We start from the raw sequence: 24,451 nt of genomic DNA, 5'->3' as shown, positions 1-24,451 counted from the left end.
GGCCTGCTGGTCGTCACAGGGACAGCTCGCGCCTGCGCCACGCGACTCTTGACTGGCCCGCCCCGCAGGCGACGGAGGCCAATGGGAGTCCCGCTTGGAGGTGCGAGGCGCGGAGGGTAAACCGAGAACTAGCTGGAAAGCCTCCTCTTCCCGGCGACGTGGCACGGCTGCCAACTCCGCGCCGTGCCAGGTCCCAGGGGCGTTCCCCTCCAGCTCGGAAACCCGCGGTGACTTGACGGAGATCCTTCCAGGCCCCTAACGTCAGGACTGGGGGACTCTCACTAGGGGCGGAAACCAGTCCTGTGTGCCTAAGTACGTTTGTTCCCGCTCTGGTTTTCTACGGGAGAGGAGGATGATCTCACCGGAGCCCAAGTCAGAAACCCCTCTACCAAAGTGAGGTCTCCTCCGTTTAAACCACCCGGCGGGCTCCGGGATGCAATCGCTGCAGGTAGGGCCTTGGTGCAGGGCCTGCAGCCGGGAAGGGCCGAGGGAGAACACAGCGGATCCCTGCCTCCCGCCACCCTGCAGAGGGCTGCCAGTTCACCGATGATGGACACCCCTTTACCCACGCTCAGGTCGGACAGTGTTTTTCCCCGTTTTAATCAGAACAGGATGAACTCTGTTAAGTGAGAGAATGGACAAAGAACCCTGAACCCCGATTTCAGGCCGTCACCATATAAATCTGGGCGGTAAGGTAAAGTGGAGGCAAACTCGGTTCTTGTTCCAGGTACTGCCCAAGCCGCCCACCTGGCACTCCATCCTTCAAGAACTCTACCGAGCGGGCTCCGGGTGCAGGAACACACCACATTTAGGCCTCCCTGCAGGTGGTGATAAATGCTAAGAAGCAAATAGGCCCAGACCTATTTTAGGGTGGCCAAAAAAGGCATGTCTGAGAAGAGCAGTAGGTCTGGGGAGGGCAAGTAGTGGGTGGAAGGATTACTACCAGGTGGAAATTAGAGGAAACTCTAGTGTTTATTAAACTAGCAGCTTTATTGCCCATTAGGGTCCCTGTCTTCACTTGAGGAGGTTTCGAAGTGCTTGAGGGAGGTAAACTTGTAAGAAATGATGGAGATCAGGGAACAGGCCTTGAGAATCCTGGATTGGGGTCACGGTGAGAGTCTGGTCAGCCTGGGAGGCAGATGCCACAAAGGTCAGGAGCGGCTCAGCCTCTGGCCGCTGTGCTGCACCGGTTGGTCCTCCCAGCTCCTGGGTGACCTGAGCCTCAATCGCCAGCCATGCTGTTGTGCCAGCAGTGCCTCCACCTTTGTCCTTGGTCTGCTGCTGCAAGCGTCGCCGGGCCCGCCGCCGCCCCTGCCACACTCGGTGCCACAAGGCACAGCGCCAGCTCACTGAGGACAGCAACACTCCCTTCCCTGTCTCAGCCCAAAAACCTTCTCTGGCTGCATCAGCATCAGGGCCTTGAGGCCTCTGCTCTGCCAATGCTGCATGTCCTGGTTGTCCCTCCCCTCCAGTAGCTAGCTGCTTTGTGGTCGTCTGGGGTGGCTCCCCTGGCCGCCCAGAGCTCTGCACCCAGTCCTGCACCATCTCTCCAACCTCCACAACCATTTCCTCCACCCCATCTTCACTGTGGTCCCTGACACATTCCTGCTGCTCTTCCAGCCCCTCCTCACAGCTTTTTTCCTGTCCGTCTAGTTTCAATCTTTTGTTTGTCCCTCCCTGAGGAGACTCCTCAGGGCCACCTCTGTCAGACCGCAGTCTCTTGGTTCCCTGTTCTATATGACACCCCAATGCTTCCCTTAACACCCGGGCCAGGGTGGCAGTGAGCTGGGTGAAAGGAGCAGGGGGTAAAGGGATGGGTGTTGCAGACAACAGGGAACTAGGGGAGCTGGGCTGCAGAAGGGGGAGCAGCCCCCAGTCCCGACCCCGGGAGGAACGGCGCTGGAACTGGAGACTTCGGCAATAATTGGCTGCTGCTCGGCAGCAGTTCTGTAGCCGCCCAGCTACGCGGCTGGTCACGTTGGCTGCCACGTTGTGACTCAGGTCAAAAGGGTCCTGGAGATTCATGGGGCCAAGGCGCAGGCCCTCCCAGCGATTAGAGGGCAGGCCCCCTGCCACAGGCAGTACCTGACCCTCCCTCAGGGACAGCAGTGAGCCACGGAGATCCCAACAAGAGACGCAGGAGAAGAACTGGGCTAGCAGAGAACCTGGAAGAGGAGGAAGACCAGGCAGAAGGGGTTACTCAGAGGTCAGAACTGAGACAGGCCTGCACTAGAGGCATTCTCTTAGAAGGACTTTCTTTTCCCTTCCAAGTAGCTCAGAGAAGTGTCTGCAGCCAAACTCCTCTGATCTCTAAAACAAGAGGTCCGGCCTCTTGCCTGTGCCCCCAGCAACGTCCTTCCCCAGATGCTGCTCCTTTCCCTCGCTGGCAGTGTAACCTTGAACAAGCCACTTAATTGCTCCAAGGCATGGTTTCTTCATTTGTGAAATGGTATTAACAATACTAGCTATCCCATGAGAACTATGCTGTGAGAACCATGCCTGACAAACTAACTGACGGATATATAATCTACAGCAGTGATTAACATCATTTATCAATCCTCTACCAGCTTCAAGTGCCAGGGTGGCTCAGAGGCTGAGTGTCTGCCTTTGGCTCAGGGCGTGATCCTGCGGTCCTGGGATCCAGTCCAGTTTCGGGCTCCCCACAGGGAGCCTGCTTTTCCCTCTGCCTATGTCTCTGCCTCTGTGTCTCTCATGAATAAATAAATAACATCTTAAAAAAAAAAAAAAATTCCTCTACCCGCCTCCCCAGACTCACTGAGGGGCTCCTTATTGGTGCTGGGCTCCAGTCTTGAGGCATCCCTGGGGAAACTACAGTCCCAGCCGTCCACCTCCACCTGCTCACCTTCACCTATAAAAGGCAAAAAGGTGAAGATCAGCTTGGAAACAGAAAGATTTGGAAGCAGAGATCTCATTCCTGGGGTAGCTCAGTGCATCTAAACAAAACAAGAGGAAAGCTGAAGCTGACAAGATAAAGGTGGAGGCCAGGCTGCTGTACCTGCTTTCTGGGTGAGCTGAGACACAGTAGGCAACACAGGAGGTTCCCTGGTCTGAAGGAAATAGATCACGAGCAAGGTCAGGGCGTAGTTACTGAGGAGGGGGCCGCTTCCTGGATAAACAATAATTCCAGTTATGCTGGAGGTGCATCTAACACCTCCACGCTGGTTTTCTCAACCCTGGTTCCTGTGCCTGCCTCCCCTTCCCTCCATGAACCCCTGCCTTTGCCCCAACACCGGCTCAACCCCAAGTGTCCTGACTCATTCTCACCTGACAGCCCTCGACCCTGAGCCCAACAGCGGAGGGTGTACACAAGAGGCCGAACTCGCTCATCCAGCTCAGAGCAGAGACTCAGGAAGCGAGAGTTGTGCAGAGCCAGCCTGGAACAAAGACAAGGGTGTGAGTGCTGCGGAACCCTTTGAATCCATTATCCTAGCTCTTGTCCCAAGCTTGCAGGACGGGGCCTGCAAATAAGGCCGAGAGAGGGTTTTCCAAGTGTCTGCCAACGTGGGTCAAGTGAAAAGTCATGCAAAAGGAAATCAAAACTGGGAAACACTGCATCCTTTAGGGTATTGGAGAAGGCTGTAGTTACAAGACAGCTCAAATTGCCTTTCATATGCAAAGAAACAAAGCGAGGGAGGGAGAGAGGGAGAAAGGAAGTGGGGGAGAGGGTGGGAAGGGAGAAAGTGATTTGCATCTAACTCAGCATTTCCCAAACTTACTCAACCCTAAAACTTTTTCCTAAATCCCCTAAAAAAAAGTATTCCAAGGAACACACTTTACATTCATGAAAGTGGATGTGAGACAGGAGACAAGTGACAGAAAGTGGGATGGGACCCAACAAGGATAACCTCAGCAAGTACAGGAGCTCCCCACACCAGGGCCCCGTCTCACCCACCCCAGAATACTCAGCTGGCCTTCCCACCCACCCCCTAAACAAAGGTACCGGTTACTGAGGGAGACGTCACCATGAAGACCTGAAGGCCGATGACAAAACTTGACCACAGGGCGTCTGGCAGAGGGTACAGTCTGGACTCGGTACACTCCAGGGACACAGCCCCGAAGAATGGATCCCACCAACTCCAGCATTGCTGCCCCCTCTGGTTTCTCCCCCTTCAGGGCCTCTGCCAGTTCCAGGGCCTTCCCCAAGTTCCCCTCTCCCAGGTCCTCCTGCAGTGGTGAGGCTGGAGGCAGGGACTGGGGAGAGGCGAGGGTCTCAGAGGCCAAAGCAGAGTCTGGAGTCTGGGGTGCCAGGGAAGAGGAAGGAGTTTCAAAATCCAGGGCTTCTGAGTCTGGAGGAGAAGGAGGCTGTGAATCTGGAGGGGAAGCTGGGGTACAGGCCAGGGCTTGAGGATCCAGTGGTGATGCAAGGGCTGAGTCCAAAGATGGAGACTCTGGGGCCTTTGGGGCTGGCTGTGGATAGAAATGAGCTCAGTGAATATTCACCTCTCATGCTGTCCCCCATTTGGGCAACATCCCCCAAGATCTATCATTACTGCTTATGTGCCAGGCCCTGGTCCAGGGGTTTTATATATACGAACTCTATTTCACAACCTCTTATTAAAATTAAAAATAACGTTTTAATGCCACAAAATAAATGGTCTGTATTCTACCAAGATGTCACTGTCATGAAAAGACCAAAGAAGGCAGAGGAACTGTAAAGGAGTCTGAGGGGGACAACACAAGCCTGCTGGTGGGCAGCTGATGAAAGCGGAGGATGGGCTGCAGACTAAAGTCTCCTAACATTTTACGCTTGCATAAGGTAACATGTCTGTCCTGCGGCTGTACACAAGGATGCCTTTTTGTTTCCCTACTGGACACTGGACTGTGACAGGCATCATGTACGCAACCTGCCCTCAAATGATTCTGAAAATATAAAGTGTATATGTGTGCATGTGTACATACATAGGGAGAATAAAACAAATTTATTTTTTAAATAACCCATTTTGTGGGGTGCCTGGGTGGCTCAGTGGGTTAAGCTCTGACTCTTGGTTTCAGCTCAGGTCATGATCTTAAGGTCGTGAGATCAAGCCCTACATCAAGCTCCACACTCAGCAGGGAGTCTGCTTGAGATTCTCTCCCTCTGCCCCTCCCTCTACTCAAGTTCAATCTCTGTCTCTGCCCCCGCCCCCAAATAAATAAATAATCCCTAATATAACCCTTTTTGTAAAGTAGGGAGTATATGAAAACTGTACTTTTTGCACAATTTTGCTGTGAACCTAAAACCACTCTAAAAAACAAAGCCTATTTAAAAAATACTAACAACCACCTTATTCCAAAAGGAGATCTGTATATTAGATTTTAGAAAAGACAAAAACATAACCCCAAAATTACTTCACTGTATCTCTTTTCATATATTTTTCCCCAAAATACAGTATATAATACTGTACACCGTTTTGAAATTTTTTTTTCCTGTTACAAATGCCATATATCCTGTGTCCATTAGCATTCATCCTCTCTAATGACCACCTAATACATTCACATTTCTCTAATCACAATAACCCTTTTGGGTGGGTTCCATTATCCCCATTTTACAGATGAGGAACTAAGGCACAAGAGAGAGATCGTGCTGGCCCAGAGTCACATGACCATTCCCACTGACTCTTCTTTTTTTTTCTTTTTAAAGGTTTTATTGATTTATTCATAGAGACACACAGAGTGAGAGAGAGAGAGAGAGGCAGAGAGAGAAGCAGGCTCCATGCAGAGAGCCCGACGTGGGACTCGATCCAGGGTCTCCAGGATCACGCCCTGGGCTGCAGGCTAAACCACTGTGCCACCGGGGCTGCCCCCCACTGACTCTTCCAAGCTGCCTCCCTGGTCACTCACCTGAGACTCTTCCAAGTCACCCAGATCCAGGAAGAGGTCAAGATCACAGCCATGGACATCAAAACTATTTATGGAAGAGCCAAAAGGATGGACCACGCAGCCTGGATGCCGAGCAGAGAAGAAAGGTTGAGTGACATTACAGAGGAGAATGGGGTGGAAGAACATAGTGGGACATAAAGAAGGAAGAGCAGCCAAACGCCCGCAGCTGAGGGAGAGGGGTGGGGGATGTAGACTCAGTGGAGGGAAGGGCAGGAAGGGCTCACACACGGTAAGGGAGGTGACTCACCAGGGAAGAACTCCATGAAGACCTCCTGCATCAGGGCCACCACTAGGCTCCGAAGCTGCCGTTCAGCCTCAGACAACTCCCTCAGCCCCACAAGCTTCACCATTTGTGCCCCCACATCAGGGGCCTCAGCTAGTGCTTTGGCCAGCTGGTGGCTGTCAGGGGCTGCTCCTTTGGGAGATTTGGAAGCTGGGCTCTGGAACTCTTTCTGCTCCCGTGGCCGGACCCGCAGGCGATGTCCTCCTAGGCTGTGCTGGGGCTGTGACAAGACAGCTTCCCGAGTCTCTGTGTCCCCCATCTCCACGATAGCAAATACGCCCTAGCAAACCACAAAAAGGGCAGGGATCATGGTTTTGGAATCCAGAATCCAAATATGTGGTTTGACATGTGTGTCATGAGTGAGATGGGGACCGCCTATAAATTGGGAATATTTACAGAACAGGGAACATGTTTAGAAAAACAATTCTCTCCCTCACTCCTATTCCACATATTTTACTCTCATCCCAGTTTGCCTCTGAAAATCCCATTTTACTTATTCTATTCTCCCCTACTCTTGCCAATGACATGATTTCACTTCTTATACTCTGAAACATCCCCTAATTTCCCCTTTTAACTTAATTAGATTCTATTAGCGGGAACCTGGTGGTTCAGTGGTTATACATCTGCCTTTGGCTCAGGTCATGATCCCAGAAGTCCCGGAATCAAGTCCCACATGGGCTCCCTGCTTCTCCCTCTGCCTAGGTCTCTGCCTTTGCCTCTCTCTATGTCTCTCATAAATAGATAAATAAAATATTTAAATTTAAAAAAACATTAGGGATGCCTGGGTGGCTCAGCGATTGGGCGTCTGCCTTTGGCTCAGGGCATGATCCTGGTCCTGGAATCGAGTCCCGCATTGGGCTCCTGCACGAAGCCTGCTTCTCCCTCTGCCTATGTCTCTGCCTCTCTCTCTGTGTCTCTCATGACTAAATAAATAAAATCTTAAAAAAAAATTAGATTCTATTAGCACTGATTTAGAATACATATAATGAATGAACTGTGCTTGGTGGAAATATAAACATCCATTACCTTGAAGAGACTTCCTATCTAGAAATAACAGCAACATGGGGGTCCCTGGGTGGCGCAGGGGTTTGGCGCCTGCCTTTGGCCCAGGGCGCGATCCTGGAGACCCGGGATCGAATCCCACATCGGGCTTCCGGTGCATGGAGCCTGCTTCTCCCTCTGCCTGTCTCTGCCTCTCTCTCTTTCTCTCTCTGTGTGACTATCATAAATAAATAAACATTTAAAAAAAAAAAAAGAAAGAAATAACAGCAACATTACAGTGTGATGCCATGATCTAGTAGAGTGTCATGACATTCATGGCAAAATGTTAGCAGGAGCAGGAAAAATATGACTGCCTCAGGGCAAAAGTCCATATTCTTTTATATTCTCTTCAGTAGTAAAGATAGAGCCTCGTCCTGCTTATAACCAGGGACTGAGTCAGCCAGGCACCCCAGTAACACACTGTCTGGGTTATTGTAGCATACCTTGTTATAAGTAGGTGACTCTTTGGCTGGCCTTGTCTTTGTACACACATTTCTCTCAAGAACCCCATGGAAGGCATCGGGGAGAGCAGGAGTAGCAGATTCAGAAGCCTGCATCCCAGCCACTTTTTTTTTTAAGATTTTATTTATTTATTCATGAGAGACACAGAGACAGAGAGAGAGAGAGAGACAGAGACAGAGACAGGCAGAGGGAGAAGCAGGCTCCATGCAGGGAGCCCGATGCGGGACTCAATCCCAGGACCCCAGGATCACGCCCTGAGCCAATGGCAGGTGCTAAACCGCTGAGGCACCCAGGGATTCCCCCAAATAAATAAAATCTTAAAAAAAAAAAATCTTAGTCATTATTGTCAAAATAATTAGAAGGCTCATAAACTTGAGGTTTCAGTTCCGAGAAAAGGTCATTCTCGACATTTGAAAAAAATACAAATAAAAACAGACACACTAAAACAAACAAACAAAAAAAAAACAGACATACTGAGTTTTCTGGAGAAGGAATCTGCCCACCCAATACACATTCTCCCTTTCTTTCATACTAATAGAACCCCGATTCTTGGGATCCCTGGTGGCTCAGCAGTTTGGCGCCTGCCTTTGGCCCAGGGTGTGATCCTGGAGACCCAAGATCGAATCCCACGTCAGGCTCTCCGCATAGGGCCTGCTTCTCCCTCTTCCTGTGTTTCTGCCTCTCTCTCTCTCTCCTTGTCTCTCATGAATAAATAAATAAAATCTTTAAAAAAAAAACAAACAAACCCCGATTCTTGTAAGGGCAAGGTGTCCAACTAAAATATTTCATTTTGGGACACCTGGGTGGCGCAGTGGTTGAGCATCTGCCTTTTGGCTCAGGGTGTGATCCCGGAGCACGGGATCGAGTCCTGCATCGGGCTTCCTGCGTGTATCCTGCTTCTCCATCTGCCTGTGTCGCTGTCATTCTCTGTGAGTGTGTGTGTGTGTGTGTCTCATGAATAAACAAAATCTTAAAAAATATATATTTCATTTCTCAGGCTTGCCATAGCTAGGGGTAACCATGTAATAGAATTCAGGCCAATGAGATATAAGAAGTCTGGGCAGCCGGGGTGACTCAGCGGTTTAGCGCCGCCTTCAGCCCAGGGCCTGATCCTGGAGACCCTGGATTGAGTCCCACGCCAGGCTCTCTGTGTCGAGCCTGCTTCTCCCTCTGCCTGTGTCTCTGCCTCTCTCTCTCTCTTTGTGTCTCATGAATAAATAAATAAAGATCTTAAAAAAAAAAAAAAAGAGAGAGAGATAAGAAGTCTAATGACTTCCCAGTTGTGTCAGGGACAGATAGTTTCTTTGTGTGGCTTGAACTTAAGTTTGAGGAAGACTTCAGAAACTTGAACTTTTAAACTCAGGTTTAAGAGGAGCAACGAGGGGATCCCTGGGTGGCGCAGCGGTTTAGCGCCTGCCTTTGGCCCAGGGCGTGATCCTGGAGACCCAGGATCGAATCCCACATCGGGCTCCCGGTGCATGGAGCCTGCTTCTTCCTTCCCCTGTGTCTCTGCCTCTCTCTCTCAGTGTGCCTATCATAAATAAATTAAAAAAAAAAAAAAAAAGAGGAGCAACGAAATTGCAAATTCCATAGGCATGGGATATGTCTTACATAGTTCTGCTCTCTCTGAGGACTTTACCTATGCCAGAGAAGATGAGAAGAAATCCCCATCACACACTGTACAGCTGCGCTAAAAGTAGCCAGCGGGGAAGTTGACCTATAAATACTGTGAGCACATTAAGTTATTTATTTATTCATGAGAGACACAGAGACAGAAAGAGAGAGGCAGAGACACGGGCAGAGGGAGAAGCAGGCTCCATGCAGGGAGCCCGACGTGGGACTTGATCTCCAGGTCTCCAGGATCACACCCCAGGCTGAAGGCTGCGCTAACCCACTAAGACACAGGGGCTGCCCTGTTTTTGTGTCTTCTTGACCTACATTTTTCCCCTTCTCAGAAGTCAGACTTATTCCTCTAACTAATAATTGCATTTTATTTTGATAGATTCTGTTCTGCTTCCTATAATTTTCTTTTTTTAATAAATTTATTTTTTTATTGGTGTTCAATTTATCAACATACAGAAAAAAAAAGTGTTTTGTTTTGTTTTGCAAATTATATGATTGTCTTTATAGAAACCCAACAAAGTCTGTGGTTTTTTAAGTAATTCAGCAGGTTGCTAAATATTAGATCAATATGTAAAGTAATTATGATCCTTTCTACCAGTAATAGATAAAAAAAAAAGTACCTTTTACAGTGGCAACAGAAAATATGAAGTACTAAGGAATAAATCTAATACAAGTTACTAATTATAAAACTTTACATTTAAAGATATCAATAGGGCAGCCCCGGTGGCTCAGTGGTTTAGTGCCGCCTTCAGCCCGGGGTGTGATCCTGGAGACCGGGGATCAAGTCCCACGTCAGGCTCCCTGCACAGAGCCTGCTTCTCCCTCTGCCTGTGTCTCTGCCTCTCTCTCTCTCTCTCTCTCTCTCTCGTGAATAAATAAAATCTAAAAAAACAATAAAAAATAATAAAGATATCAATAATGAAGACATAGCATTTTTATGGAAAGATTCAGTATAAAAGACCCAATTCTTCCCAAATTAATCTATCATCTAACACCAATGAAAATATTAATAGGCATCAGAAATAGGCATCAAAACTTCTTCAAAACCATAGTTAAGTAAGCCAGCGTGTCACTGATGCAAGGATACATAAACAGAAGAGACCACCCCCCCACACATGTGGGCTCTGGGAAAAGATCTTTTCCTGGAAAGTAAAGAAAAGCAGGGGAAAACAGTCAGACTCAGCTGGCATTAGCCTTTTATACTCTGTCCTTCAGCCTGCCCCTTTTTCTCACCTGAAGATGTGCAAGCAGTATTATCACAACTAGGAAGTGAGAACCACATGCCCAATAATGACAGAGCAGGAGAAAAGTCAAGTCCCAGACTGCCCAGGTCTGGACTTCTTGTTAAAGAAAACAATTAGGAATGCCTGGGTGGCTCAGCAGTTGAGCGTCTGCCTTTGTCTCAAGCCATGTTCCTGGGGTCCTGGGGTCCTGGGATTGAGTCCCACATCGGGCTCCCCACAGGGAGCCTGCTTCTCCCTCTGCCTATGTGTCTGCCCCTCTCTCTCTCTCTCTCTCTCTTTCATGAATTAATAAAAAAAACTCTTAAAAAAAATAAAGGAAACAATTAAACCTCTTGTGTTAAAACTTCTGTAGTGGGACACCTAGATGGCTCAGCAGTTGAGCATCTGCCTTTGGCTCAGGGCGTGATCCTGGTCCCGGGATCGAGTCCCACATTGGGCTCCCAGCTAGGAGCCTGCTTTTCCCTCTGCCTGTGTCTCCGCCTTTCTCTGTGTGTCGCTCATGAATAAATAAATAATAAAATTAAAAAAAATAAAGCTTCTGTGGGTCAGTTGTCAAATGTGATCTCTAAGAAAAACACACCCAGCCCATCCTAAGATATGGGCTGCCAAAGCCATTTGGGATCACCAAAGCCATGCTTACATAACCAGAGCACAAACTGAGAACTATAATATGATGATACAACACAACAGTAAAACTGAACTTTTTTTCAAAGGAATAAAGAAGGTTTATTTCGTTTTATTTGCCAAATATTAACTGTTGACTTAGTACTGGGCACTGTGTGTAGACTGTATTTTTTTAAAGATTTATTTGAGAGAGAGGGGGAAGAGAGAGAATCTTAAGCAGACTCCACATTTAGTGGAGTTTTGGCAAATAAAACGAAGACAATAAATTAATGATCCAAAGTCCCCCAATGACTAACTCTGGCAAACTGACAAATCCAAGCAGGAGCCGGGGAGGTGGGAGTTTGGGGCAGGGCAGGGGATGGCAAAGGCTCACAAAGCTGAATTAGCCCAAGTACTGTGGTGTCCATCAAGGACAAGCCACATAAGGCACCAGCTGAAACAGGGCTCCTGGTTTCTCTCTCATTTCTTCTTGTATGTGGCACACCTGAGTCATTCTTTACCCCAAAAGCCATTCACTCTACCTTGTCCTTGTCCATGACGACACTGGCCACAGGTCCAAATGCCTGGAAGTACTGAGTAAGCTGAGCAGAATCCACATCCCGGGGAAAGCCACTGACAAACACACTTCGAAGTCCCTGGGCTTTTCGGGCAGCTCGTAGTTCTACTAGGTGTCGGTGTTTCCGGCCTCCCAAGTGGGCGTCTAGGCTGGGTCCTACAGAGATAATTGTGAAACAAAAATATCCAAATCACTCTATCCAAATGTACCCACCCCTTGACTTTACCTAAATGCATACCTAAATCTTACCAATCCTTCCAAGCTACAGAAAGGGTGGCCTTTGAATAAACCAAGTCCTGCCTCTTTTCACCTCCCTCTCTTGTCCATTTGTCCACATAAGGTATTCTCTCTAAGTAGTTCCCAGGACAACTAGCTACAAATTTTTCTTAAACCCTTGGGATCCCTGGGTGGCGCAGCGGTTTGGCGCCTGCCTTTGGCCCAGGGCGCGATCCTGGAGACCCGGGATCGAATCCCACGTCGGGCTCCCTGCATGGAGCCTGCTTCTCTCTGTCTCTCTCTGTGTGACTATCATGGAGAAATAAATAAAAATCTTTAAAAACAAAACAAAAGAAAACCCTCTCTAAGTGCTAGGTAAAGCAACACCCGAAAATTATTTTTAAAAATAAATAAATAAATAACAGGAAACTTATCCAGATCATATTACAGAAGAACTAAATAAAGCAGGACCCTAGACGTCACGGATGGTCTCTAGGTATGGTAGAGAGATTGCAAGTGCATGGTCTGAGGTCACACTGCTCAAGTTTAAATCCCAGTTCTGGGATCCCTGGGTGGCGCAGGGTTTAGCGCCTGCCTTTGGCCTGGGGTGCGATCCTGGAGACCCGGGATCGAATCCCACATCGGGCTCCCGGTGCATGGAGCCTGCTTCTCCCTCTGCCTGTGTCTCTGCCTCTCTCTCTTTCTCTGTGTGTAAATAAATGAAAAAAAAAAAACAAAAAACAAAAAAAAATAATAAATCCCAGTTCTGGCAAACTGTGTGAGATCTTGGGCCAGTCACTTAACTTCTCTGTGCATCAATTTCGTGGGCCACAAAACGAAGATATGGATACAACTAACCACAAGGGCATACACATATAGAACATGGGAAAAGTTAGCAATTATTATTTTTGTTAAATTCTGGGTCAGCTGTTTGTTGCCACCGATGAATATGTGGGGCCAGAAAAGACTATCTTGGATTTTTGGCTTGCCCTATGGGGCAAACGGTGATAGTGACACACACACACACACACACACACACACAAGGATAGAAGCTCCTGTTTAGGGAAGATCACGACTCCAGACTTCAAAAGTGGAATCTGAGGTTTCATGGAGTCCTGCGTGCTGTCCTACAAGAACCCTGTCTACTTTGCCAAACCCACCTTCTTCCTAGTCATGCACGCCATGCTACTCCGCCCGTCTCTGCCTTTGGGTCGCTCCTCTGTAGGGCTTCCCTGAGTTAACCGCGACTTTCTCTGTGATCCTACGGCTCTCCAGGTCTCCACCTCTGAATCCCCTCACCCCACCCGAGAGCCTAGAAGAGTACCAGACACAAAGGTGGCGTCCAACAGGCGACGGTTAAAGAGGGAATAAGAGGGATCCCTGGGTAGCGCAGCGGTTTGGCGCCTGCCTTTGGCCCAGGGCGCGATCCTGGAGACCCGGGATCGGATCCCACATCGGGCTCCCGGTGCATGGAGCCTGCTTCTCCCTCTGCCTGTGTCTCTGCGCCTCTCTCTCTCTCTGTGACTATCATAAATAAATAAATAAAAATTTAAAAAAAAAAAAAGAAGAGGGAATAAGAATGAAACGTTCGTTGTGGAGATTTCGGATGCTGGGAAGGAGAGGGAGAAGCGGCAGGACTTCCGCCACTCTGCAGCCCCTTGGTCTAGGCGGAGCGAAAACGGAGGCGAGCGGCCCTACCAACCGACCTGCCAAGGACTATGCCCTCCACCTCTAACCCTCGCTAGGACCCGAAGACGAAAACTCACAACCACCGCTTACGGTTGGCTGTAGTAACGTGGCAGAGGCAACAGCGGAAGCCCCCACGAGGCAGCGACTGGACATCCGCATCCACCGCCGCCATCGCGACTCTCCCGACCGCACACCACCACTGCGGCCCCCACCGGAACTCACGCCTACAAATCGCAGAGCGCTTGGAAGCAACTTCCGCCAGGCGGATAGGAAGTGACGTAGCACGGACCAGTCGCGCAAACACGCTCCCCGGCTTGGGAAACAGCTCCTTCGACTCAGGGTTCCGTTTCCACTCCGCGTTGTTTCTTCTACCAGCTTCGGAGAAAGCCGCAAGTCTTTTCTTTTTTGTTTGTTTTTTTAAGATTTATTTATTTATTTATTTATTTATTTATTTATTTATTTATTTATTTATTTATTTATTTATTTATTTATTTATTTATTTATTTATTTATTTATTCATGAGAGACACAGAGAGAGAGAGAGAGAGCACAAGGCAGAGAGACAGGCAGAGGGAGAAGCAGGCTCCATGCAGGGAGCCCGATGTGGGACTCGATCCCGGGTCTGTAGGATCAGGCCCTGGGCTGAAGGCGGCGCTAAACCGCTGAGCCAGCCGGACGTCCCAGCCGCCAAGTCTTTGATACTTATCTGCATGCTGCAAGTCGATTGGTGAACTCTGAGTCATTCCGGCGGTGATTGGCCCAAAGCCTCATGAATATTTATGAGGGCGACTACAAAAGCCGGCGCCGGGGCTGCTTCTCGCAGGCTGGTGGTTGCCTGCTGGGTGCTTCGAAGTACGCGGTTTACCCTCCTTCAAGGGGCGCTAGGGACCGCGGCGCTCCACCCCCGAACCCAAATTCACCTGGCGAGTAAAGGGGGAGGATGGGCCGACTTCACGAAGCTCAAGGCTGTCCCCGGACTCCCGAGTTCCCCTAGGGCTGCGGCTTCTCCCTCTGCCCTCGGTCCTCCCTTCAGTGGGTGTCATGCGACCATTTCCCCGCCCTGGTCGGGGAGCTCTGTCCCCACCGGGCAGCTCGCGGACTCCGCTCAACCACGGCCAGATCGCTGCGGTCCCGGTGAGTCACGTTTCCCTCCTGCATTAGTTGACTGCGTGGAGTGTTGCCATGAGGAGCCGGAGCCACCGGCCCACTTCAAGGCATGCGGCAGAACCTGCGCTGGTGGCAACTGAGCCAAGACCTTGGAGGGAGAAAATGCTACTTTCCCCCTCTCCCCAGACTGGTGTAGCGGTCAGTTCCTGATGCTGTCGAGGTGGAAGCTCAGAGTGGGGAGAGCGAAGTCGCTGGGGAGGCCCCAGGGGCCGAGAAGGGAGCTGGAGAGGACTCTCAAGGGTCTGAGCAGCTCCTGCTGTGGTTATCAGTCCGCAGCTCTAGACTGTGGAAAGCACACTGGGCCTGAGGCAGACAGCTCAAGGTCTGTGACCTTAAGGAAGTGCTGATTGCTGAGGCTGTCCCCTATCTTCAAGGAAGTGCGTGGAAGGAACTCATAATAGGCTTAATTCTTGTTCACTCTGTAAGGGTGCTCCTCCTGTTGGACCCTGCTCAGACTTCTGTTTCCCAAACCCAAAAAGGCGGGAGACAGCTCTAGAGCGTGCCCTCAATATCAAGGCAGGTGCTGAGGCTGGTCTTGGGAATCCCTGAAGCAGCAATCTGCAAACATACCACAGGGCTGGGTGGTAAGAGTGCAGCACCCTGCCCCCCAAGTAGGCTACATCTTGCCCTGATCTCTAGCAACTCCCAGAATTTCCTAAAAGAGAGGTTAAGGGTTGGAAAATAGAAGAAAAAGCATCTTCCCACCTCCCTTCCTGTGGAAGCCACCAACCATCCAGGGTCCATCCATTCCAACCGTTCTCAATCTGTGTGCCAAGAGGGAGCCTGGGTTCCAGCACCACAGGGAGCTGGGGAGCAGTTTGGGTCCCACGAGAAAGCTAGCCGGAACAGGCTGCCTAGCTCCTAAAGCTGTTCCCAGGCAAGCCCCATCTGTATCTCCTTTATCACCCATTGTCCTTTATTTTTCCAATTTAAGTCACTGTCCTCCCCCCACACACACACCCACACACACACCCATGGCAGAGAACAGCTGAGCCGGGAGAAGCTGAAGAAAACAGCTTTTTATTTGTTACTATAAGAACCAATTACAGAATCCGAGGTTAAAAAAATGGACAAAAGATCTTTATTTCTGAGAATTGGCGTACAAAAGGCAGAGGGGGCACAGGGAGGGAAGGAATAGAGAACATGGGTTGGGGTTGATGCCAGCTTAGGGGCCTCAAACTCCAATTAGGAAAGTCCGGACACCGGACAGGAAGAGAAACCCCCATTAGGAAAAAAAAAAAAAAAAAAGGATAGACATGGCAGTCATGGCAGTGCACGCCCCCCTCCCCCTACCACCACCTCCTGTCAATTTACCCTTCCCCTCCCCATCCCGTTTTCACAAAGGGAGGCAAAATTTTTAAAAAATTAAAAAACCCTCCCCCCAAAACTGTCCAAGACGACTGTGGGTCCTAACCCCCAAAACAGGTTAGGTTCCCACAGTGGGTCAAGTTCCTGCAGTGTGCCCTCCACCACCAGAAGTGGAGAAAACGTGGAAAGGGGACAGGCCTCCAAGTGGTAACACCAGAGGGCGCCCAACCCCTCCAAGGACAAACACTTGCTCCCTCCCTCACTCCTCATTCCCTTTGCTACTAGAGGGGAAGGGAGGTTGGATGCCCTGGGCACCCACCCTCTGGCTTTCAGCCACCTCCCTTCCCCCACAGATGCTCAATCCTCCAGGACAATGGGCTCATTGGTGCTGGCAGGATGTGGGGGTGCAGACAGTGGGACTGGGGGCCGCACTGCAATCAGTGGTGGCTTCACTTTCAGGGGCAAGTTGGGTCGGCGGGCAGCTCGCCGCATTTCCAGATGGGTCAGAGCCTTCCGCAGGGCCCTGGCCAGGAAAAGGAGAATAGAATAAAGAAGGCTAAGGCTCTCAAGGTGAAACCCCACGTTCCACAATCCAGTTCTGCCTTCGGACCCATTCTTTCCTGACATCCCCATCCCACACCAATACTATTATCCTTACCCCCCAAAGTGGGTTCTCAACTTCTCAGCCCCTCCCATGGTGGGCTCTGTACCTGGTATCCTTTGTGGCCACAAACACCACAGGATTGGGGGCATCAGCTGGGTTTAGTTTCTGACGCTTGGCAACTGGCTGTGAGCTTGAGCGAATCCCTGAGGCAAGAGGCCTTCCATTGGCAGAAAAGGGGACCCCCGCTCCTGCCATCTGGAAAGGGGGAGGGGGCACACAATGAGAGTGGACTCATGGATCCTTATCAGACATAAATGCCCACCCAATCAGCCTTGCCCACTCCCGCTGTTAACTCACAGTTTCATAGGCCCGTTTCACCATAATACCCCCCAGACCCCGGTTCTGGGTCAGCTGGTTTCTGTTGATTGGGGTCTTGGTACCCCGAGGTGTTTTTGGTTTCAGAGGTGCCTGGGCCACTGCCAGATTAAAAAAAATAAGAGAAAACTTAGAACTTTCATGCTTTTTATTCTCAATGTAGTTTCCCTGGGCATCCCCAAAGGCAGTGATGGTGGGAGGGATCTGGCAAGCAAGGATCACGTGAGTGTGATCTTAGCATTCACTATGGATAGCTTATGAAAACCATTATTAACATACAAAAGTACCAGCTGTTAAACTATTAAACTAAATCTCTTTGGATTTTGATGGTAAAAAGATGACTGTGAGCCTGAAACCACCTAACGGGTTCCTGATGCCCTAACCTACCCAGATCTTTGACGATGGTTGCCAGTGGTAGCCGCACCAGAGGGTGAATCTTCAATGGAGTCTTTGCAGCCTTAGGAAGTCGAATGGAGCCTGAAGAACAAAGAAGAAAACTCGAAAGGGCTTCGCTATTCAGGCCTCTCCTATGGCCAGGAGCCACATCTATTCTCCCACCCAAGCGCTGTGGCCTGGTATCCCTGTCATTAAACATCCAGAGAAACACTGGTCTCTGCTCTGCTTTCCAGCCAGAGTATCCTGACCTGCCACTAACCCCACCACTCCTGCCCTTACACTCTGCCTTGATGGCATTGGCATTGATAGGGGCATAGGGTCGTCGGGCGGCCCTCCTCGGCTGTAACAGGTCCCTGCACATGCGTCTGGCCAGTCGGGTCAGCTTTGTGGTCTGGAGCAGGAATGTTTGCCTGTTCTTAGCCAGCAGCTTGGCCCGGTTGGCGCTGGTCGTATAGGGGGAGAGACTTTGGGCTTCAGGTCTAGACAGATGACCCCTCGAGTGTGGCTCCTGAAAGAGACATGGGAAAAAGGGAGAACACAGATGGTCACTGAGGCTCCCTTTTTTCTGTTCTCTGCAAAAAGCAATTTATTCCTGCCTGAAATCTTATTTAGCATAAGATTTTATTTATTCATGAGAGACACACAGAGAGAGAGGCAGAGACACAGGCAGAGGAAGAAGCAGCCTCCCTGTAAGGAGCCTGATGTGGTACTCGATCCCGGGATCACACCCTGAGCCAAAGGCAGACGCTCAACCACTGAGTCACCCAGGCATCCCTCCTGCCTGAACTCTTTATCACCATCCCAACCTACCAGTCTCCAACCATCACGGGGCACCCCCTCCCCACCCATACCCACATCAAACCATCACCATGGAAGGGGTTGGGTGCTCTGGCCTTCCCCTAAAGCTCACATCGATATGCTTACTGCTCTGCCCTGCCTGTTCCCCACCACTCCTTACTGTTGTGCCCCGAGCAGCCCCCTCAAGCTGGGTCGGGGTCTTCAGTCCCCCATATTTCTTCCAGTAGATCCAACAAGAAGCACAGAGGCGGCACTGCATGTTGGGTGGGCCCCAGGCATACCACTGGGCAGACTGTGTGGCTGTAGGAGCATGGAGAGAAGGGGGCAGTGTGGGAAAAATACTACACGAGAGTCCCTCAGGTCCTTGGGCCAGAGAGGACCTCACCTCCCCCCCCCCCCCCCCCACAACATCCCAATCCTCCCATGGAACTCACTGTGGCAGCTCTCACAAGTCAGGCCCTTCTGGAATCCAGCCCCATTCATGCCAGGTTTCGAGCCCACAGAGATGATCTGGTTAGGATTTGGCTTAGTACTAATGGGAACAGTGTGGGGAGAAACCAGGAACTGGTCAAGGTAGAGAATCCATTTCCATCTCATCTCTATCAACATTTGACTCTTTGATCCTGACTCCTGCCCACTGCCAGTCACTGAGCAAAGCATGAGTTGGGGGAGATGGAGGGAGAAAAAGAAAACATGCAAACCTCCCCCACCTACCACACTTACTAGGTGGGGATATAGACTTGTTTTAGTTTGCTGTCTGCTTCAGCAGCTTTCAATCTTTTCTGCAGGAAGGGGAAAAAAAAGAAAGATCAAAGTATCTCTGCAGGAGGATGTCATCAACTCCCAAAGGCAGAGGTGAGAAGGAGGTCCCTGGTCCAGTCTGCCCTGCCCTGCCCAGCCCAGCCCATACCTGCTGAATATAGCGGTCTGTGGTTTTCCACATGTAGTAAAACTGGACTATGCTGGCAAGTGACTTCCAAGGCAGCTAAGGAGGCAGAGGGAAGAAAGCAGAGCTGGCATCTGGTCCCAGGTCCTGGTTCCCTTACCAGAGACGACAATCTCTTCCACTTCTCCTCCCAGCCCCATCCACTTACAAAGTCCTGGCGAATATCATTAAAATCCTTCCCATACTTCTCCAGGGCCTCCTCAAACAGCATAGCCTCTGAAGCAGACCATTCCTCCATCTCATCCCGACACAGCACCGGGCCCCCCTGGGGTACCAGGGTCGACATGGCTTTAGCCAAGTCATAGCCGTTCCTCTGCAACGTATCCATTGCATGGAACTACAAGGAAGATAGGAAACAATGCTGATGGCCTGAGCCCCTCCAACACCACAGCCTCAGAGACCCCTCCTCTCTTGTCCCCAGGCTCTGCAGGTCCCCCACAGAGCCCAGCCTGCCCAACTGCCCAGCCACATCTGCTCACCAAGGTGATATCTCGGGAAGCTGCAGCTGCACTCATGTGCAGGCTTGGCTGCCGAATGGAACTGCTACAATCTAGGGCTCTTGCAAAGGTGCCCACAGCTCTGAGGGAGAGATGGAGAAGCCAAGAGGAAAAGAAGGCATGATTGGGCTGAGGAACTAAGCCAAATAAGGAAAACACCCATGCCACCCCTGCCAAAAAAAACCCACTTCCCCCCCAAAACAATCAAGTCCACCTCTGCAAATTCGATGCAAGATGTCCACACCACCCCCAGCCCATCTTTCCCATCCACCCACCCCTCACCGGGCCACCACGAGAAACTGATCAATCTGCCGGTCTGTGAGAGGGTTGTCTGGGTCCCAGACCTTCATCTCCATCTTCTGTTGGTTCCGATTATCAGATTCTCCTTGGAAACAGGGAGACGGCAACATCAGAGAAAGGTAAAGGAGGATAGTAAGTATTTTGATACTCACAATAAGCACTTCGCTCCTCCTTGGATTTTATAAAATTTTATAAAATCCTGCTTGGATTTTTATCACCACCTCAACTTTCAGACTTCTCTTCCCAACTGTGCCCATCTGCCCGCCTCAGGTTCCCAGGGTCCTGTCCTATCAGGGTGACAGCAGAGAGCCATGAAGACTATACAGTGTAAAACTCCACGGCATACTATTCATAGACACTACCATGTTAGATAACCCAGTAGCCATACTGGTCTGGTCTGTCGCTTACCCTCTGCCAAGCGATCTGGTATCTCAGCTTGGTATTTGCAACCAACTCTGATCTCTCCCTGATCAGCTAGAAGTGTCTTCTGCACAGGGTCAAACACCAGTGAGTAAAAAAAGCAGTCCTGGAGATGGGAAGAAAGGGTAAGCAGGCAGCAGTCCTCAGAGGCTGGGGGTGGTGAGGAGGATCCAGAGTTCCCAAGACAGGCGGTCAGCCAGTTGACCTGTGCCTCATCATGGTTCTACTTTCCTCTAGCCCCTTGGGACATACCCACCCCCCTCCTTCTTCTCCCAGCACCTCTTTCTCACCTCCTTTTCCAAGTATTGGCTCAAGATGTCAGTCTCATTCAGGAGCGTCACACTGCATTTCCCCCTACAGAAGAGAAGTCAGAAAACCCCAGGTGAGCTCCTCACTGCCTCTCCACAGCATCTCCAATACACCACCCCCTCCCTTGCCAGCTTCTACGGAAGTGCCTACAGGCCACAGTGGCCTTGATTGTCCTATACCGTATGTGGGTGGCTGGTAAGGATTCAAATTGCCGAGAAAGAAAAAGCTCCCGGTGCTTCAGCTGATGTCGCTGCTGCTCTGACACCCCTGGCTGCTTTGATTCCTCCTCAAACTCCCCTGGGAGATGAAGGAGGAAGAAGCCAAGTCAGAAACTAATTCAGAAAGAAGCCACCCTGGCAACTCTAACCCCGGGGAAAACATTTCCTATTCCAGCTGGTTTTCACATTCCCCAGGCATCTACCTCTCAGCCCCTAAGCCCGCCAAACTTCCCACTTAGCCCTCTCCCCATTACAGTGCTCCCAACTCCCCATCACTAATGCCTTGGGAATCGCTGCTAAGAGTACAAAGAATGCCACAGAAATGCATCCCAAACCCAGGTGCCAATGCTTAAATGCCACTCATAAAGCACAAATCTGCCCACTTCAGGCCCAGCAAGAATATCACACTCCTCTCTCTTGCTAAACCAGCCCGAGTTCCAGAAACCCAATAAGGTGAAAAATCATCACACGAGGTTGTGTTTACTAGTTCTTTTCAGATTTCAGGAGTCTCTTTGCTCTTATACATCTCGCAGTCCTAACTATTCTTCACTGTCCACTTGACTAATGATTGTTTGTGGGGCTTCCAAGGACAGTACCTCTCAAGCCAGCGCCAGTGCCTTCCTCCCCAGGCACTGCAACTTTGCCCTGAAACCTTGGTGGAAAGGGTTAACTTGGCTGAGGGCCAACCAAAGCGGGAGGGGGCAGGAGAGCCACAGGCCCAGGCTCATTGGTGCATTGTTCCCAACCTCAGGGAGAAGGGGGGGGTGGGGTGCAGCAGGCTCCACCCCTCGCCTGTGTGCTCCGGAAACCCAGTGCTAAGGCAAGGGGGGGACCACACCCCCCCCACCCCTTCTGATTGGACAAGGCCAAGGTCAGCCCCTGCCAGATGGGGCTGGAAACCCCAGAGGGCCAGAGAACTTGGTAGGCCTAGCTCCTCGTTAACCCCTTCATGGCCACAGCTGCCTGAAATAAGGAAGATAATTTCAGAAGGAGGAACAAGAGGAAGAGGAAAGAAAGCCAAAGCAGGAAAGGAAAAAGAAACTAAGGAAAACATAAAGAAATAGTTTTTTTAAAGGAAGATGAAAGCATAAAGAGAAGGAAGATAACACAAAAGGAAAAGATGTAAAATGGAGTGGAGCAAAACAGAAGAGGTGAGAAAGAGGAAAAAGGGCAAGAAAAGTTTCCTAGTTTCCCATTCTCTTCCTTCAATGTATTCTCATTACTTCGTGATCGCAAAATTAGGCTGCTTCCTTGTTATGCAGGCTTCCAAGTACACGCTCTTCCTCTTCAACCTTGACCTTTACAGTCACTACCCATTGTCCCAAGGTACCCAAAACTGACCCCCAAGGGTCCTGCTTCTCTAAAGCTCTTCTTCATCCCCTACTTAAATACTATCATCTCTTTTACACCCATCATTCAGATACACACACACAAGCCATTTTCTGGCTTTCCTTATCATGGTCTCTCCACCCTGCTTCCAACCCCAACGTGTAAAAACAGGCCTCCCTCCGCAAACCAGGCATTTCTCACCCCCAAACTCACACCCCTGCTTTGGGCATGCTACCAGGGGAAACACCTGCAGGGACATGCCCAGGCCTCAGATCATGGGGAGGGGGAGCGTGGAGGGGGGGGGGGTGCAAAGACACTCACTGGCATTGCTATCAGCCAGACTATTGAGGCTACTAGAAATGTCCCTTCGCCGGAAAAGACACACAACCTTTGCCTCCACATTTCCATTTGCAGTCTAAGAGGATAAAAAAAAAAAAAAACAGCAGTTAAAGTTGGTCATTTTAAAGTGGAAACACAAAAAGAAGAGACTAACAACAGTGCATAAGTCTCTAAGGGGTATAAATAGAAAGACCCAAAAGATTATGAATAAAACTTGGCGTTTAAGGACAGACTTCCAAACTTTTTATCCTCCAGATTTTCCCTTTCCTTGGCCCAGGAGAGATAGAATAGAAGGTTCCCACCCAGCTCTCAAAAGCCTTTCCTGAATACACCGAATGAATGAATGAATGAATGAATGAATGAATGAATATGAATGGGCGCTTAGGATAGGATTGGTTCCCCTCCACCCCGCCTCCGCCTTCCACCTGAAGTTAGTGACCTCAGAAGAAAAAGACCCTCCCGGAGGGGGGAGGGGGGGAGGTCAGACAGGACAGGGGTGGGACTCTCTCTGTTCCACTCACCTTGTTGAGCTCCTCAATCCGTCTAACCAGGTAAGGATTGCTGGAGGAGTTCTCAAAATAGACGTAATCTGTAGGAGGGGGTGGGGAAGCACCGGGAAGATCAGAGGGGGAGATGGGAAAGACAGCACCGGGGTGGGAGAGAGAGGAGGCCTGAGAGGACCAAGGGGATAAGGATCCAGGTAGAGAGGACGCTGAAATGTGGAAGTGGAGAGACCACGAGAAAACAAGGGGTTTCCCCACCACCACCCAAGTTCTAATCTCAAATCCTTCCCTCAAAAGTGAGCCTTAAGGAAGGAGCAAGAAGCAAGGGGTCCCCGTGCCGTCCCTACAACTCCGCCAGGGAGATGCACCCGTCTCGGCCAAATGAGCAATCGCTGACCCTCACCTTTTAGCATCCAGGCGCACAATAACGCCCGGGAGGAGGACACCTCCCGGCGGCGGCCGCTCTGCCCCCTCCGCCCCCTGCCTGCCCTGTCAGCTCGAGCCGAACCACCCTCCCAGGCCCCGCCGCCCGACCCCGGGGGCCCCCGACGCGGCCAGGACGGCGCCGTCGCGGCCTCCCGCAGCCTCTCCGAAGGCCGCGGGGCCCCGCCGCGTCGCCGTCCCCGCAGCCTCGCTCCCCGAGCTCCCGGTTCCGGTTCCGGTCCGCGCTCGGGGCCACGCCGCCCCAGACGCGGCGACCCGCGCTGCCCGCCGCCGCGCCTCTCCGGCCCCGGCCCCGGCCCCGGCCCCGGCCCCTGCAGCCCCTGCGCCCGGTACTCACCCCCCACCCGGTACATGTTGGCCGCCATGGCCGTTCCCGCCGCCGCCTCCGGCCGCACAAAGGGGTCCGGGAGACTCGCGGTGGCAGGGCTCGGCGCGAGGCGAAGCCCCGAGCGCGGGGCTGGCGCTTCGCGGAAGTCTCGGTCGGTCCCGCGCAGCCGGCACCTCCGCCACCTCAGCCGTCTCGTTTCATCCCGGCCCGCGCCGTCGCCGTCGCCGCCGCCGCCGCCGCCGCCGCCGCCGCCGCCGCCTCACGCCCGGGACGCCGAGGCCAGCGCCGGTCCGCTCGGCCTCTTCCGGAACGAGCTCGGCTCCCGCCGGACCGGAGCCAGGCTCCGGCGCCCCCACCTCCGCCCTCGCCGAGCCCCAGCAGACGTCGGACTCTGCCGGCCGCCGAGGAGGCTTGCCCTGCCCGCCTCGGGCTTCGCCTCCTTCCGGAACACCTTCGGCCGATCCGGAGAACAAGGCCCGGCGCTCGGCTCAGGTCGGAGAGACGGAGCCCAGAGATCGGCCGCTTCCGGAAGCGGTTCGGCTCCCTCCGGCCA

At 51.3% G+C, this 24,451-nt stretch overlaps 2 protein-coding genes and 4 long non-coding RNA genes across 8 annotated transcripts; 4 read left to right on the top strand and 2 right to left on the bottom strand.

Annotated features, from left to right (window-relative positions):
- Positions 1-6: 6 nt before the first annotated feature.
- LOC112659216 (uncharacterized) lies at positions 7-4,279 on the top strand. Its single transcript, XR_003136277.3, has 3 exons — positions 7-312; positions 3,293-3,414; positions 3,958-4,279. It is a non-coding gene; the product is annotated as an uncharacterized LOC112659216 (long non-coding RNA).
- On the top strand, positions 319-1,002 carry LOC125752919 (uncharacterized). Its single transcript, XR_007403538.1, has 2 exons — positions 319-448; positions 728-1,002. It is a non-coding gene; the product is annotated as an uncharacterized LOC125752919 (long non-coding RNA).
- TUT1 (terminal uridylyl transferase 1, U6 snRNA-specific) lies at positions 970-13,867 on the bottom strand. 2 transcript variants are annotated; one of them, XM_025445740.3, is made up of 10 exons: positions 13,709-13,856; positions 13,090-13,241; positions 11,679-11,869; positions 6,128-6,443; positions 5,842-5,942; positions 3,962-4,428; positions 3,286-3,395; positions 3,017-3,127; positions 2,777-2,869; positions 970-2,165 (listed from the first exon to the last, which is right to left on the bottom strand). In XM_025445740.3, the coding sequence occupies exons 3-10, from the start codon at positions 11,691-11,693 to the stop codon at positions 1,015-1,017; spliced, it is 2,364 nt and encodes a 787-aa protein (XP_025301525.1). In that variant the 5' UTR covers positions 11,694-11,869; positions 13,090-13,241; positions 13,709-13,856; the 3' UTR covers positions 970-1,014. The 2 variants fall into 2 exon arrangements, with proteins under 2 accessions (XP_025301525.1, XP_025301524.1); XM_025445739.3 differs by lacking the exon at positions 13,090-13,241 and having other exon boundaries at positions 13,709-13,867.
- Positions 13,868-14,146: 279 nt separating this feature from the next.
- On the top strand, positions 14,147-17,677 carry LOC112659539 (uncharacterized). The gene is made up of 2 exons (XR_003136374.3): positions 14,147-14,751; positions 17,463-17,677. It is a non-coding gene; the product is annotated as an uncharacterized LOC112659539 (long non-coding RNA).
- MTA2 (metastasis associated 1 family member 2) lies at positions 15,789-24,084 on the bottom strand. 2 transcript variants are annotated; one of them, XM_025446484.3, is made up of 18 exons: positions 23,908-24,084; positions 23,145-23,212; positions 22,606-22,699; positions 20,917-21,034; positions 20,719-20,782; positions 20,417-20,534; positions 19,991-20,093; positions 19,691-19,790; positions 19,360-19,548; positions 19,176-19,250; positions 18,989-19,047; positions 18,700-18,797; positions 18,426-18,565; positions 17,747-17,975; positions 17,459-17,548; positions 17,054-17,172; positions 16,803-16,951; positions 15,789-16,615 (listed from the first exon to the last, which is right to left on the bottom strand). In XM_025446484.3, the coding sequence occupies exons 1-18, from the start codon at positions 23,933-23,935 to the stop codon at positions 16,450-16,452; spliced, it is 2,007 nt and encodes a 668-aa protein (XP_025302269.1). In that variant the 5' UTR covers positions 23,936-24,084; the 3' UTR covers positions 15,789-16,449. The 2 variants fall into 2 exon arrangements, with proteins under 2 accessions (XP_025302269.1, XP_025302270.1); XM_025446485.3 differs by lacking the exon at positions 23,908-24,084 and adding an exon at positions 23,530-23,614.
- On the top strand, positions 19,047-20,228 carry LOC118351379 (uncharacterized). The gene is made up of 2 exons (XR_004806759.2): positions 19,047-19,120; positions 19,633-20,228. It is a non-coding gene; the product is annotated as an uncharacterized LOC118351379 (long non-coding RNA).
- Positions 24,085-24,451: the final 367 nt, after the last annotated feature.

This window comes from Canis lupus, chromosome 18 (genome assembly GCF_003254725.2).
Source record: "Canis lupus dingo isolate Sandy chromosome 18, ASM325472v2, whole genome shotgun sequence".
Classification (NCBI taxonomy): Eukaryota; Metazoa; Chordata; class Mammalia; order Carnivora; family Canidae; genus Canis; species Canis lupus.
The sequence above is the reverse complement of the archived record's forward strand: the minus strand, read 5'-3'. Positions and strand labels throughout refer to the sequence as shown.